This window comes from Peromyscus californicus, unplaced genomic scaffold (genome assembly GCF_007827085.1).
Source record: "Peromyscus californicus insignis strain IS unplaced genomic scaffold, ASM782708v3 Scaffold_15__1_contigs__length_86483966, whole genome shotgun sequence".
NCBI classification, from domain to species: domain Eukaryota; kingdom Metazoa; phylum Chordata; class Mammalia; order Rodentia; family Cricetidae; genus Peromyscus; species Peromyscus californicus.
This window is the reverse complement of record NW_026294447.1, coordinates 24,268,126-24,283,143: the sequence shown is the minus strand read 5'-3', so window position 1 is coordinate 24,283,143 and position 15,018 is coordinate 24,268,126. Positions and strand designations below refer to the sequence as shown.

The window sequence follows — 15,018 nt, the reverse complement described above, 5'->3', positions numbered from 1 at the left end:
GAGTGCCCTAAGCTAGAAAGTGCATGTGTTCAGACACTAACAGTGTTGCATCGCACTGTTAACGTGGAGAGTGGAATGCTGCTTCCTTTCAGAAGAGCAAAGAAAGCAGTTAATAGGCAACTGGAGCACAGCGGCTGAGGTGTGAGAAGGCAGAGCTAAAGCTGTGACAGAGTCCTGGGGTGGAGTGCCAAGGAGTGCCAGGCAAGAGTTACTTGGGCTGTTTTAGCTACATGCTTATGTGTATGTCTGTGTATAGGTGTGCGTGCATGAGTTCAGAGGTTATGACAGGACACTAGATCCCCTGGAGCTGGATCGGAGGCAGTTGTGAGCCCCTTGACCTATGTGCTGAGAACTGGACTTGGGTCTTTTGCAAGAGCAGTTGGATGCTCTTCATTACTGAGAGTCTCTCCAGCCCTATTTTTATTTGTTTTAAAAGCACTTTATGTCTGTAAGAGTTAAACATACTTAACTGAAATTAGCATACATTCTAGACTCTGCCGGGCGGTGGTGGCGCACGCCTTTAATCCCAGCACTCGGGAGGCAGAGCCAGGCGGATCTTTGTGAGTTCGAGGCCAGCCTGGGCTACCAAGTGAGTTCCAGGAAAGGCGCAAAGCTACACAGAGAAACCCTGTCTCGGAAAACAAAAAAACAAAAAACAAACATTCTAGACTCTGTTCTATGCGTGTATTTGGCTGAAACTCAACTTGGAATAATTATAATGCTCATTTATACCAACAAATGCTGGTAACTTGATCTGGTTAGTAAAAATTATAGATTCAGCTATATGAACGTAACATACAGGGAAATCATGGTCAGATTTATGCACAAAAATACATGAAAAAAGATTTTTATTAGCATACATAATAGGTTTCATTATGGCATTGTTCTTTCTCTTATTTTATTTACTTAGTTTTGTTTTTTTTTAATGTGTATTGGGTGTCAGATTCCCTGGAACTAAAGTTATGGACAGTTGTGAGCTGCCATGTCGGGGCTGGGAATTGAACCTGGGTCCTCTGTAAGAGCAACCAGTGCTCTTAATCGCTGAGCTATCTCTCCAGACTCTTCTTTTGTTTATTTATCTATTTATTTCTTTATTTATCTTGGTTTTTTTTTTTTGAGACAGAGTTTCTCTGTGTATCTCTGGCTGTCCTGGAACTCACTCTGTAGACCAGGCTGGCCTCAAACTCAGAAATCTGCCTCCTGAGTGCTGGGATTAAAAGTGTGTGCTACCATGCCTGGCCCTTCTTTCTTTTTTTAAAAAAGAGATTACATGTATTTATTTTCTGTGTAAGGGAAGAAGGCACACTCATGCCACGGTGTACATGTGGAAATAGAGAACAGCTTGAAGCACCCAGTTTTCTTCTCCATGTAGATTCTGGGGACCAAACTCAGATCATCATGCTTGGTGGCAGGTGCCCCACATTATAACATTTTGATACATATATTTAGTGTATTTTGAGTATATTTACCATCCATCACCCTCTCGTACCCCTACTCACTCCCATGATCCCCTTCCTCTTTCCCACTAGCCCCTCCCCTCTACTTTTATGTACAAGGTGATTTCTATTTTATTTATTTATTTTGTTTTTTTTTTATTTATTTTAACTTTATTTTTATATGCATTGGTCTGAAGGGGTCAGTCAGATCCTGAAGATCTGAACTTACAGTCAGTTGTGAGCTGCCATGTGGGTGCTGGGAATTGAACCCAGGCTCTCTGGAAGAGCAGTCAGTGCTCTTAACCATTGAGCCATCTCTCCAGCCCCTATTTTGGAGTTTTTGAGACAGGGTCTGTCTTTGTAGCTTTGGCTGGTCTAGAACTTGCTATGTAGACCAGGCTGGCGTCAGACTTACAGAGATCCACCTCCTGGTTACAGAGATCCACCCCCTGGTTGCTAGAATTAAAGGCATGTACCACCACACCCCACTTAGTTTAATTTTTAAAGGATTTCATTTATTTATTTTTTTGTTTTTCAAGACAGAGTTTCTTTGTATAGCCTTGGCTATCTTAGAATTAGCTCTGTGCAGCAGGCTGGCCTGGAACTCACAGAGATCCACCTGCCTCTGCCTCCCAAGTGCAGTGAGCCAGGGGATAGTGGGTTAGAGTCAGGTGAGAGTTTAGAGGTCCTGGTGGGCCACCGTAAGGACTTGGGCTTCTCCGAGCGGAAACCCTTTTGAACACAGGAATGATGTCTAGTGTAAGGAGATTGTAGTGGTGGGTCTGTAAGGAAGAGATTGCAGAAGGACATCGCAGAAGCAAGAAACGAGCAGGAGATGGCAGTAGTTGGTTATTTTCCCTTCTTTCTCATGCACCTCTATGCGTTTGGTAATGCTTTTCTAGCAGAAGAAAGTGGTTGAATTTTTTATGTTTGTTTATCTTGTGTGTGCACACGTGTGTGTAACAACTTGCTGAAGCCCTCCTTCCACTATGTGAGTTCCAGGGTCAGACTCAGGCCGTCGGGCTAAACAACACTCTACCCACTGAGCCATCTCAGGAGTCTGTGGATATCTTCTTGTCTAAGCAGTTATAAGTGGAGAATTAACCAGCCAGCAACTGGCCAGCATCTTTTTCATGTTCTGGTGCTTTGAGGTAGGGTCTTACATAGCACAGGCTGCCCTCAGCTTCCTGTTTAGATAAGGATGACCTTGAACTTGTGATACTCAGGACTCTACCTTCCGAGAGCTGAGACTATTATGTGCATCGCCACACCTGGTTTAGGGTCTTTAAATGATTAGTCAGTATTGTAAGTGTGTGTGTGTGTGTGTGTGCGCGTGCGCTTGTTTGTGCACGCCCCTGCGGTGCAGGTACCCTTGGAAGCTAGCTCTGGAGCTGGAGTTAACAGCGGTTGTTAGCCACCATGTGGGTACTATAAAATCAAATTCCTGTCCTGTCCTGGAAGAACAGTAGTTACTCTTAAGTGGCTGAACCACCTCTCCAGCCTAAGGTCTCTCAGTTCTTACTTATTTGTATGTACTTTCTGAGACAGAGCTCGCTCTGTAGCCCAGGCTGGAATTCCCAGAGACCTGCCTGGCTCTGCCTCTAGTGCTGGAATTAAAGGTGTGCGCCACCTCCCTGGGCCTTAGATTATTTTTAACGATACTATATCTTTGTTGCTGAGTACACATGTTGTGTCCTTGTCTTTCTTATGAACAACAACACAAATGTTTAACTTATTCAGTCTCTAACTAAAAAAAGTACAAAGTTTATTGGTCCAAATAAAGATTAAACCAGTTAAAGTCTAATTAGAAAGTTCTTCAAACTGAACTCACTAGTTGCAAAAATTTAATTAAATGTTGGTGATCACAGGTTGTCTGCATTAAGTCTTTCCCTTAATAAAACCTTCTGAAGTTACTTTTTTTTTCCATAATGGAAAAGAGTCTACCTGGGAAATCTATATAATTTATGTAATTAACATTAAATTTACAATATAATGTTTTATGAAATCTAAGTGAAGGTGATTGAAATTTTTTCAGTGTAATACAAAAAAAGAAAATATCGTTAAAATACAGTTTTGTGATTAACTGAAAGATTTATTTTAGTATATTAAAATATAAAAATATGCACTGAACACTGCGTAGTGATGGTGCATGCCTTTAATCCTAGCACTCAGGAGGCAGAGGGAGGTGGATCTCTGTGAGTTCGAGACCAGCCTGGTCTAAAAGTTGAGTTCTAGAACAGCCAGGGCTACACAGAGAAGCCCTGTCTCAAAAACCAGGAAAAAAAATGCATTGAAGCAGTTTAGCAAATTAGATTTCAGTGAAACTTTGTGCTGATGTGGGAGTGATTTCATTTTATAATACACTGCCACCTGAGATCAGGAAGCAGGGGGAGTTTCATCTTAGAGACTGGCTTTTCCATTATATATCTTGGTAATTATTTACAGGACTTGAAAAAAAGTCTTATGTATGTGAAATGCAACTTACTGTCAAGTGAAATAATCCTTTGTGTCTACTTTTCTATGTGCTCAGGTCCTAGGAAGTAATTATTGGGGTGTGAAGTGGGTGTAGAAACCGACTATAGGGAGAATCAGAAGGAACACTCTGGCTGATATGTTGTATTGATGATGACATATAAATGAAAGAAATCGGGTGTGAGGAGTGTTCCATTTGTATCATGAAGAGCTGTTTTTCAGCTCTGGAGATTGGTTCGTTCTCCCCCCAAACCCCTTTTTGGTTTTTTTGAGACAGGATTTCTCTGTGTAGCCCTAGACCAGAGGCTGGCCCTGAACTCAGAGATTCACCTGCCTCTGCCTCCTAAGTGCTGGGATTAAAGGCGTGCTCCACCCAACTGGTATATACTTTCTTTTTCCTTTCTCTCTCTCTCTCTCTCTTTTTTTTGTTTTTGTTTTTTCGAGACAGGGTTTCTCTGTGTAGCTTTGCGCCTTTCCTGGAACTCACTCTGTAGCCCAGGTTGGCCTCGAACTCACAGAGATCTGCCTGCCTTTGCCTCCCAAGTGCTGGGATCAAAGGTGTGCGCCACCACTGCCTGGCGGTATGTACTTTCTACAATCAACTCTAGAACTAAGTGTTGTTTTTGGAATGGGTAGTGAACTCTGATTTTAAGATGAAAAAGACATGGTAGGTTGACTTAGTCACAAGTAAGTCATTAGTATGTATAATATGCTTTAGTAAGGGATACAAGAGAAAAGTCACTGAAAAGTTAGGAAGTTAAGAACTAGGGCTGGGGACGACTCACTGGATGAAATGCTTGCTGTATAAGTGTGAGGATCTCAGTTCTAATCCCCAGAGCCTGCTGATAAAAACAGGTTGGACATGGCAGTATATGTTTGTGACTCAGCATTGGGAAGGTGGACACAGGCAGATCCCAGGAAGTGGTTAACCATCCAGGCTAGCTGAAACTGCCAGCTTCAGGTTTGGTGAGAGATGCTGTCGCAAAAAGTATGATGAGCTGGGCATGGTGTCGTACTCCTTTAATCCTAGTCTTGGGAGGGAGAGGCCAGCCTGATCTACATTGTAAGTTCCAGTGTAGCCAGGGCTACACAGTGATACCTCATCTCATGCAAAACAAAATATGGTGGAGAGTGACAGACATTTCCCCTTCACAGCACAAGCATTACCCTACATCTGCAGAAGCCACACTCAAGAACTAAAAGCAGGAAAGTTACGTTTGTTAAAGGGACAAAGGGACTCTGTGGAAATGATAGAAATGTCCATTATCTCAGTTTGGCATTTTGCAACGCGTGTTTGTTAAGGCTTCAAATTAATTTTGACTTGCATATTATATCTAAATTGTATTTAAAAATTTGAGTCAGGTGGTGGTGGCCCACACCTTTAATCTCAGCACTGGGAAGGCAGAGGTAGGGAGCTCTCTGTGCGTTCAGGCCAGCCTGTTCTACAGAGTGAGTTCCAGGATAGCCAAAACTACACAGAGAAACCCTGTCTTGAAAAAAAAAAAATGGGGGGCTGGAGAGATGGCTCAGAGGTTAAAAGCACTGACTGCTCTTTCAGAGGTCCTGAGTTCAATTCCCAGCAACCACATGGTGACTCACAACCATCTGTAATGAGATCTGGTGCCCTCTTCTGGCCTGCAGACATAAAGAACATTGCATACATAATAAATAAATCTTTTAAAAAAAAATGAATCATGGACTAAATCAGCATTTATCAACCTTTCACAGGGGTGGCCTAAGACCATTGGAAAACAGATATCTACGTTATGATTCATAGCAGCAGCAAATTACAGTTATGAAGTAGCAACAAAATACTTTTATGGTTTGGGGTCACAATAAGAGGAACTGTATTAAAGGGTCGCAGCATTAGGAAGGTTGAGAACCTCTGCTCTAGATAAAAGTGTGCATTGTGTGATACATGGATATTTATAGAGATAGAATCAAAAACAACAAATGCTAGCTGAGCATGGTGGTGAATTCGTATAATTCCATCATGCCTGTAAATGCCAGCACTCAGGAGCCCTTGAATTCAAGGTCACCCTGGACTGTAAAGTGAAACCTTGTCTCAGAGAACAAACAAGGAAAAGCCAAGAGTTGTGCTATTGATAAAGGGGGAGGGCATTGTGTTTGGTATAGAAAGAAGGGGAAGGGAAAGAAAAAAATGACTTTAATAATATGGAGTAATCTTTGTTTTCTGGGGCAGGGTCCGGCACTTAGCTCAGGCTGGCCCATTGCTCAGTGTGTAACCTAAGCTGGCATCAAACTCATTCCTGTTTTACCTTCTGCTTGTGGGATTACAGATGTGCACCACCACATCTGGTCAGGTTGATTCTTATCAGTTGTATTTGGGAAATGCTAATCTAGGCAGTACATACATGACAGATGAGGAAATGTGAGCTGGGGATGTAGCTCAGCAGTCGAGCACATGCTTGCCATGTGCAAAGATCAACCCTAACACTACCCCACTCACCCCCAGCTTGTGCTTGCTTGTGCCTGTGTGTGCATGCCAAAAAAAAAAACAAAAAACCGCAAAATAGAGAATGTAAAGTTATTCCAAAAACTGTATGATTGATGTACTAGTTTCTCTGGGTGTTGCAATGAATTAGCACAAATGGGTTAGAATAACAGCAATTAATTCTCATAATTCTGCAAGTTAGAAATCAGCATTAGGAGCTGAGAGATGACTCAGCAGCTAAGACCACTGGCTATTCTTCCAAAGGTCCAGAGTTCAGTTCCCAGCACCTACATGGTGGCTCACAACCATCAGTAATAAGATCTGGTGCCCTCTTCTGGCCCGGGTATACTGCAGAGCACTCATACATAAAACATATAAATAAAATAATCAGCACTAACCTGGTATCATCGCTCCAGAGCCCTGTGGGTCTTGTCCTTCCTCTTTCAGCTTGGATGTAGCAGCAGCAGTCCTCACTGGTGGCTGCAGTGCTCCGATCTTTGCAGGCATATGCCTTCTCTCGGTTGGACTAGTTGGTCCTGTTTGGAGACAGTATCTCAGTGTAGTCCTGGCTGGCTTGAAACTTGCTCTGTAGATCGGGCTGCTTCTAATTTACAGAGCTCCACCCGCCTCTGCCTCCAGAGTGCTGGGCCCACCCTGCCTGGTTTGGCCTTAAAGTTTTAAGGTATACCTAGATGAGCTAGGATAATCTCATCTCAGAACTCTTAATTGAATTAAATCTGCAAAGGCCTCTTGGCTACATAAGGCCCATTCACAGATTGCAGGTTTCGATGGAGATACTTTTAGGAGCCATTAGCCAGCCTGCCACAGTAATTATTTTAAAAGTGGCTTGTACATTAGTTAAAAAACAAACTATAAAGTAAAAAAATTCCTTACTTTTTTTTTTTTTTTTTTTTTTTTTTTTTGGTTTTTGGAGACAGGGTTTCTCTGTGTAGTTTTGGTGCCTGTCTTGGATCTCGCTCTTTAGATCAGGCTGGTCTCAAACTCATAGAGATCCACCTGGCTCTGCCTCCCGAGTGCTGGGATTAAAGGCGTGCACCGCCACCACCTGGCGATTCCTTATATTTTTGATGGTGGAGGTTAAGATGGGGTCTAGCTGTGTAGTCTAAACTGGTCTTGTGTTTATCATTCTGCCTCAGCCTCCTGAGTGCTGGGACCATGGGAGAGAGAGTTCATACCCTGATCTCTCTGTTTTGGTTTTGTGTCGTCTTGTTGTGATGGAGAATGGAATTACATAAAAGTACACAGGGCCAGGTTTCCTGATACATACCTTTAATTCCCACCCTCAGAAGACAGAGACAGGAGGATCACAAGTTTGAGGCCAACCTATCTGTCTTTTAAAAAAGAAAAGGGGACTGTAAAGATGGCTCATCGGTTAAGACCACTTACTGCTCTTGTGCAGGACCCTAGTTCAGTTCCCAGCACCCACATGGCAGTTCCAGGGGATCCTACTCCCTCTTCTGACCCTCAGGGGCCCCTTCATGCACACATGCACATACGCACGCTCAGGCACACGCACGCACGCACGCACGCACGCATGCACGCATGCACGCAAACTAGAAACTTTCTTTATACTGTGCTTTCTCTTTTAGCTTAAAGCAATCAATGTAGATCTTCAGAGTGACGCCGCCCTGCAAGTGGACATTTCGGATGCTCTCAGTGAACGGGATAAAGTCAAATTCACTGTTCACACCAAGGTAAAGTGGGGCTTGGTATTTGGTGTTCCTTTAGAAATGCTGACACTTATGTGACATGTTGATTGGTTTTGATTCAATTGATTCAAAACTTAAATTTTGAATGTATTGGAAAGAGGCATAGGTCTTAATTGATTCTTTAACAAACAAGTTTAGGGAAGTTACTTTTTGTTTGTTTGTTTGTTTGACCTTTCTTTTTTTTTTAAAATATGTAGTTCTTCCTGTCTGGGAACTGACTATGTAGACCAGGCTGGAGGAGTTAATTATGATTTTAGGAGTTAACACAGAACCTACATATAATTTTAATTTCTAGGTTCGTGTGTGAGTGAGTATGTGTGTCTGTGTCTGTCTGTCTGTCTGTCTATCTCACTACATAGCTCTGGCTGGCCTGGAACTCACTTTGTAGACCAGGCTGGCCTCAGCTCCCAGAGATCTGCCTGTCTTCTGTGTGAGTGCCACTACACCAGCCAATAGTATAACTTTTAAGTGATGATAACAGTATAATAAATAGGTGCCTGTTGACTTTTTTTCAAAGATCCGAGGATAATTTTACTTTTATTCAGGAAAATTGCTGTCTTTGCAGAGTTCATTGCCAAATTTTAAACAAAATGAATTTTCAGTCGTTCGACAACATGAGGAATTTATCTGGCTACATGATTCCTTCGTTGAAAATGAAGACTATGCAGGTTACATTGTAAGTATTAGGTTTCATTTTCTTGTTAAGATTTTTTTTTTTAATGTGCATGCATCTAGGTGTGTGAGTGGAGTTGCTCACACAGGCCAGAAGAGATACTGTGGAGTTGGAATAACAGGAAGTTTATGAGCTGCCTGACATGGGTGCTAGGAACCAAACCAGGGTTCTGTGGGAGAGCACCAAACTGCTGAGCCATCTCTCCAGCTCTTATTTTAAATTATGTATATATGTATCTGTGTGTGGGTATGTGCATGTTAGTACAGGTGCCTGTGGAGGCCAGAGGCATCAGATGTCCTTGGAGTTGGAGTTATAGGTGGTTGTGAGCCACCCAACTGTGTTAGGAACTGATCTTGGCTCCTCTGCAAGAACTCTGTCAGTCTTTACTGATAATCATCTTTCTAGCCTGGGTTTTCATTTTCTAAGAACATTTTAGAAACTCATGTGGTTTTGTTTAGCATTTTTAGTAACTGATGTGATTTGTAAAAATACCAATTGTGAGGCATTGGCCTACCACCTTTTATCCTGAGTTGTCTTGTCTTACTTTGAAAATGTTATACTTTTTTGCTTAACTTTGAATTCTTTTTATTTATTCAAAATAGAGTCTTGCTGTTTTGTCTAGCCCTTTCATGGTCTGGAACTCACTGTTTAGTGTGTAGTCCAGGCTGACCTTGAACCTGCAACAGTCTTGATTCTCAAGTGCTAGGGTTACAGGCACGAGCCCTTCTAAACATGGATAATTAGTATTGGAGTAGGTGATTAATTGAGGAATGCTACAAACTGTACTGGTTTGGGATGCTTGAGTGGACAGAAACTGGAGTTTAGAAGGCTCCTTAAGATGTTGTAATCAGTAGTAAGTGGTTATTCTCCTCAGCTGTTGAGCACGGCCAGAGTCCTGAAATTTATGATTTCCCTGAGGTCATCATGGCCTTACTGTGTGTCTTTATCTTGAGGCCAGCACCCCCTTGAGTCATCTGTTTCTGTAGCTCAGATTTTGGTGAATGACCAATAATGTAGTCTTCTTTTTGCATTCTAATTCCGACTTTCCCTACTTTCTAGGATTAAAGTTGCACACCACTACACCTGGCTAGAAGTGTCTTAAAATTTTTTTAATTTTTAATATTTTTGTTTGTTTGTTTTGTTTTTTCAAGACAGATTTTCTCTGTAGCTTTGGAGCCTGTCCTGGAACTCACTCTGTAGACCAGGCTGGTCTCAAACTTACAGAGATCCTCCTGCCTCTGCCTCTGCCTCCCAAGTGCTGGGATTAAAGGCATGAGCCAACACCGCCTGACTTTTAATGCTTATTTTAATGTGTGTGTACCTATTTGTTTGTGGAGCATATACATGGGATTGCAGACATGTGCCACTGTGTCTGGCCTGTGCTTAGGACAGAAATTCAGGTCATCAGGCTTTGTGCTGTGGTGCTATTACCCCGGGCATCTCTCCACTCCTTAAGAAGCATCCTAATGTGTCATTGCCTCCCCCAAAATAAACAGTATTATGGGAGTTGGGCACTTGGAGGGGTGAGGCAAGAGGCTTTGCTGCGGCCTCTGCCACAAGCTAATAAAATAATGTTATCCTCTATTTCTTCATTGGTATACAGGAACCCAGAGATCTTGGTTTCTAAAACTAGTGAAGTTTTCTAATCTCAATTTTGGTATTTCTGGTGCTCAATTCATTTGGTGTACTTTGGCATTATCCATTCACTGTTGTGTTTTGTTTAGTTTGAGACAGGATTTCACTTTGTAATTAAGGCTGTTCTCAAGTATAGGTAGGCCAGGTTGGTCTCAAGTTAGCAGCCATTGTACTTCAGCCTCCTGAGTACAGGAGTCCTGCAGGTTATTCTCTGACCACTGCACATGCTTGGGCAAGTGTGTGTGCGCGTGCGTGCGTGCGTGCGTGCGTGCGTGCGTGCGTGCGTGCGTGTGTGCGTACCTAAAACCAAATGTTAAAGAAAGAAAGAGTTCCTGAGTTTTTGGTTTTGTTATAGATCCCACCAGCACCACCAAGACCTGATTTTGATGCTTCCCGGGAAAAACTGCAGAAGCTTGGAGAAGGGGAAGGATCGATGACAAAGGAGGAGTTCACGAAGATGAAGCAGGAGCTGGAAGCGTACGTGACGGGCGGGTCCCGTTAGTCCTGTCAGCTGCTTGTTTGGTGCCTGCTTTGAGCTTTCTGATACCGTTCTTTAACCGTTTCACTGCAGTGACTGAAAAGTCCAGGCTAAGTCCTCAAAGCCAGTGTAAACGATCGTGATCAGAGCCTCTTCGTGAAAATCAGACAATTACACAGGTTTTTAAGTTATTGAAAATTAGGATCTAAAACCTTCTTAAAATATTAGGAAGCGCCGGGCGGTGGTGGGGCACGCCTTTAATCCCAGCACTCGGGAGGCAGAGGCAGGCGGATCTCTGCGAGTTCGAGGCCAGCCTGGGCTACAGAGTGAGTTCCAGGAAAGGCGCAAAGCTACACAGAGAAACCCTGTCTCGAAAAACCTAAAAAAAAAAAAATATTAGGAAGCCAGCTGGGTGGTGGTGGCGCATGCCTTTAATCCCAACACTTGGGAGGCAGAGCCAGGTGGATCTCTGTGAGTTCAGTCAAGGCCAGCCTGGTCTACAGAGTGAGTTCCAGGATAGGTTCCAAAACTACACAGAGAAACCCTGTTTCAAAAAACAATATATATATATGGAAGCCAACATGACTGTATTTATTTGTTTGTTTGTTTATTTTGGATTTTCAAGGCAGGGTTTCTCGGTGTAGCCCTGGCTATCCTGGAACTTCACTGTGTAGTGTACACCATATATATGGTGTGTATATGTGTATATACATATACATACATACATACATACATACATACATACATACATACATATGCCCAAACCTACAATCCCAGCACTTGGTAGGAGGATCAGTTCAGGGTCAACCTCATATATATATAGTGAGTTCAAAGCCACATAAAACCCTGCTTCAAAACAAGCAACAAAAAGTGCATGTATATTTAATTTCCTTTCTGTAACTGCTCTGGCCTATAGAAGTACACGCCTTTAATCCCAGCACTCGGGAGATCTCTGTGAGTTCCAGGCCAGCCTGGGCCACAGAGTGAATTCCAGGACAGGCTCCAAAGCTACACAGAGAAAACCCTGTCTCAAATCCCCCCCCCCCCCCAAAAAAGAATAGGAACAAACTAATATAAATATTTAAAAGAATGTTTTTCTCATTAAATTACTTTTAGGGGGCTAGAGAGATGTCTCAAAGGTTAAGAGTGCTTGCTGTTCTTGCAGAGGACTAAAGTGTATCAGGTGGATTACAACAGTAACTCCAGCTTTGCAACATCTGATGTCTTCTTCTGGCTTCCTTGGCGGTCAAGCATGTGCACAAACACATGTGGGCAAAATTATTTTTACATAAACTCCGCATATTAAGTCCTTGAAAAACTGATAAAATTTCACTTTAACATATTTGAGAAAATAGTTTCAACCCCCTCTTTTTATTAAACTTTTGAACTTTCTACTTTGGGGAGATGTGAAAGTTTATTTTAATTTTTTTTTTTTTTTTGGTTTTTCGAGACAGGGTTTCTCTGTGTAGCTTTGCGCCTTTCCTGGAACTCACTTGGTAGCCCAGGCTGGCCTCGAACTCACAGAGATCTGCCTGGTTCTGCCTCCCGAGTACTGGGATTAAAGGCGTGCGCCACCACCGCCCGGCTATTTTAATTTTTATGATGCTCAGTATCAATCTGATATCCCAGAGAGTCCATCTACCTGCCCACAACAAAGATACCTGCCAAGTACATTTCCAGATCTTAAATGATAGTTACAGAACACAATATGAATTTTACATTTTCAATATATTATTTATAATTTTATTTTTTTCAAAGTAGCAAGAAAACTTTATTCATAAATAAAGGAAAAGTAGCCAGGTGGTGGTGGCCGCACACCTTTAATCCCAGCCCTTGGGAGGCAGAGGCAGGAGGATCTCTTGTGAGTTTGAGGCCAGCCTGGTCTATAGAGCAAGTTCCAAGACAGCCAGGACTGTTTCACAGAGAACCCTGTCTTGAAAAACAAACAAACAAAAAATAAAAAGGAGGAAACATAGATCAGAGATACACTGTCAGCATTGCTGGGAATGGGATTGCTCAGCAGGCAAAGCACTTGAGTTGAGTCCCTAGATCCCACATAAGGTGGGACGGGAGAGCTGACTCCACACACACACACACACAGGCAGTTCAAAAAGGAAACAGAGTGACTGCAGGCCATGTGAGTAACAGAACACTCGAGGACCTTGTCAGTGTTCTGAGAGTTGGCCGAGGGAGTTGTTTCTCTTGTCACCTCGTTTCTCTTTTTCTGGCCCTTCTCCTTTTGTGCATTTTCCTTACTCTTCTTTTTAGTTAGTTTTCAGGCATCTGTCCCCAGTTTTCAGAATTTCAGTAAGTTATTGGAAAGATAAATGAGCAGATTAGGTTTTTGTCAGAGTGTAAAGTGACACGTCAACTCGGTCAGCTCTGGTGCAACAGTTTCATAGACTACTATAATTACCGTTGAGAAGACCGAGTTGGAAGTTAGCAGAGCGCACTCTGCTGAAGCTCTGGTTTTCAGGTGGCCCTGATGATGGTTCTTTGTGGCCTGGTTAGAGAGAGCCTTGGGTTGGTCCTCCTGCTACCTCCACCCTCTGCACTGAATGACAACCCACAGATCGTCATCATCAAACTGCTCTCAACATTGAGCCTCTGATGTGTGTGTGGTGTGTAAAATGTACACTTCTTGCATGAAGTTGAAGCAAGACTACCAGGCTCTTTCCTTGAGTGGTCCCCCCTACACACACACACAGCTGTCCTGTGCTGCTGTATGGTTGCTGGGAGTCATTGATAATATGCTTAAACACATATCTTCATTATAAGGTCATAAATAGTTGCTCTGTGGTTGGTCTTTCTCACATACTTTGGTTACTATGTGAAAATAATGATTAACACTGAAAATAATGATTAACAAAATTAGGAATATTTATGTGTTAGGTGTGTAAAGGCTATAATTATATAAAAATTGAGTTATGGTTGTATCATATAATTTCTCTAGAGCTAAAAAACAAATACCCCGGGCTGGAGAGATGGCTCAGTGGTTAAGAGCACTGGCTGCTCTTCCAAAGGTCCTGAGTTCAATTCCCAGCAACCACATGGTGGCTCACAACAATCTATAATGAGATCTGGTGCCCTCTTCTGGTCGGCAGGCATACATGCAGGCAGAACACTGTATACAGAATAAATAAATAAATAAATCTTAAAAAAACAAAACAAAAAAACAATACCCCAATAGTGACCCAACATCAAGTTTATAAGACTTGAGATATTAACGTTTAGATACAATAGATACTAAAATAGCATGAGGCCTTTTCAGAAGTGAACTTTATATTTTTGCCAAACAGTTCAGCTAAAAGCTTTGTTGATAAGAATTATGTCTTTGCCTTTCTGGTTTTTATTTTACATTTAGAATGTTCCGGAGAACAGTTGTTGGAGTGACTTCTAGTTGGTGCCATTGCTCATTCTCAATTTTATGTTGTTTCTAGTGAATATCTGGCAATTTTCAAGAAGACAGTTGCAATGCATGAGGTGTTCCTTTGTCGTGTGGCAGCGCATCCTATTTTGAGAAAAGATTTAAATTTCCACGTCTTCTTGGAGTATAATCAAGATGTAAGTATCAAATCACTGGATTTGCAGTGGTCAAAGTTGTTGTTGCTGTTTATTATTTTCTCTGATGTTTGGAAGGATGGAGAAGACAGCACTCGCTTAGCATGAGCAAGGTCCTGGGTTTTTGTAGCCTGTACTGAGAGTTTTATAATCGTAGAAAGGTCAGAGCCATCTCACTGCTCCAAATGCTTTGATTTTTCAAGGCAGTCTAAAGTGTCACATTTTTAGTAGTGAAGCAGAGAACTTGAGTGGACCAGTTAAGTTATAAATTGAACTTTCATAATCTAAAAACCCGAAATAAACAACTTTGTTTTGTATTTCTCTGAGACAGAGGCCCAGGTGTCCCAGATTCCTCAAACTCTGTGCAACCCTTGATGACACAGGACTTCTGATCCTCCTGCCCCTACCTCATGAGTGCTGTGATGATAGGCATGTGCCACTGTGCCCAGTGTTTGTGTGGTGCTGGGCGGAGAACTTAGAGATTTATTTAGCCTCTGTGAACTGAGCTACATCCCCAGGCCAAAAACTTTTTCAAGTCTGTATTTCAGACTAGCTTCAAACTCTCAATACGTGCTCTG

The 15,018-nt window shown here is 42.3% G+C and overlaps 1 protein-coding gene across 3 annotated transcripts in view; it reads left to right on the top strand.

Moving 5' to 3' along the window:
* Positions 1 to 15,018, top strand: part of Snx6 (sorting nexin 6) — a 42,658-nt gene that overhangs the window by 8,327 nt on the left and 19,313 nt on the right. For 2 of the 3 annotated variants that reach the window (XM_052738526.1, XM_052738525.1), the window contains exons 3-6: positions 7,974 to 8,078; positions 8,659 to 8,769; positions 10,757 to 10,878; positions 14,320 to 14,443. In XM_052738526.1, the coding sequence (XP_052594486.1) occupies positions 7,974 to 8,078; positions 8,659 to 8,769; positions 10,757 to 10,878; positions 14,320 to 14,443 (462 nt within the window). Of the gene's footprint in view, positions 1 to 7,973; positions 8,079 to 8,638; positions 8,770 to 10,756; positions 10,879 to 14,319; positions 14,444 to 15,018 lie in introns of those variants that run through there. The other variant, XM_052738528.1, reaches the window with a different exon arrangement.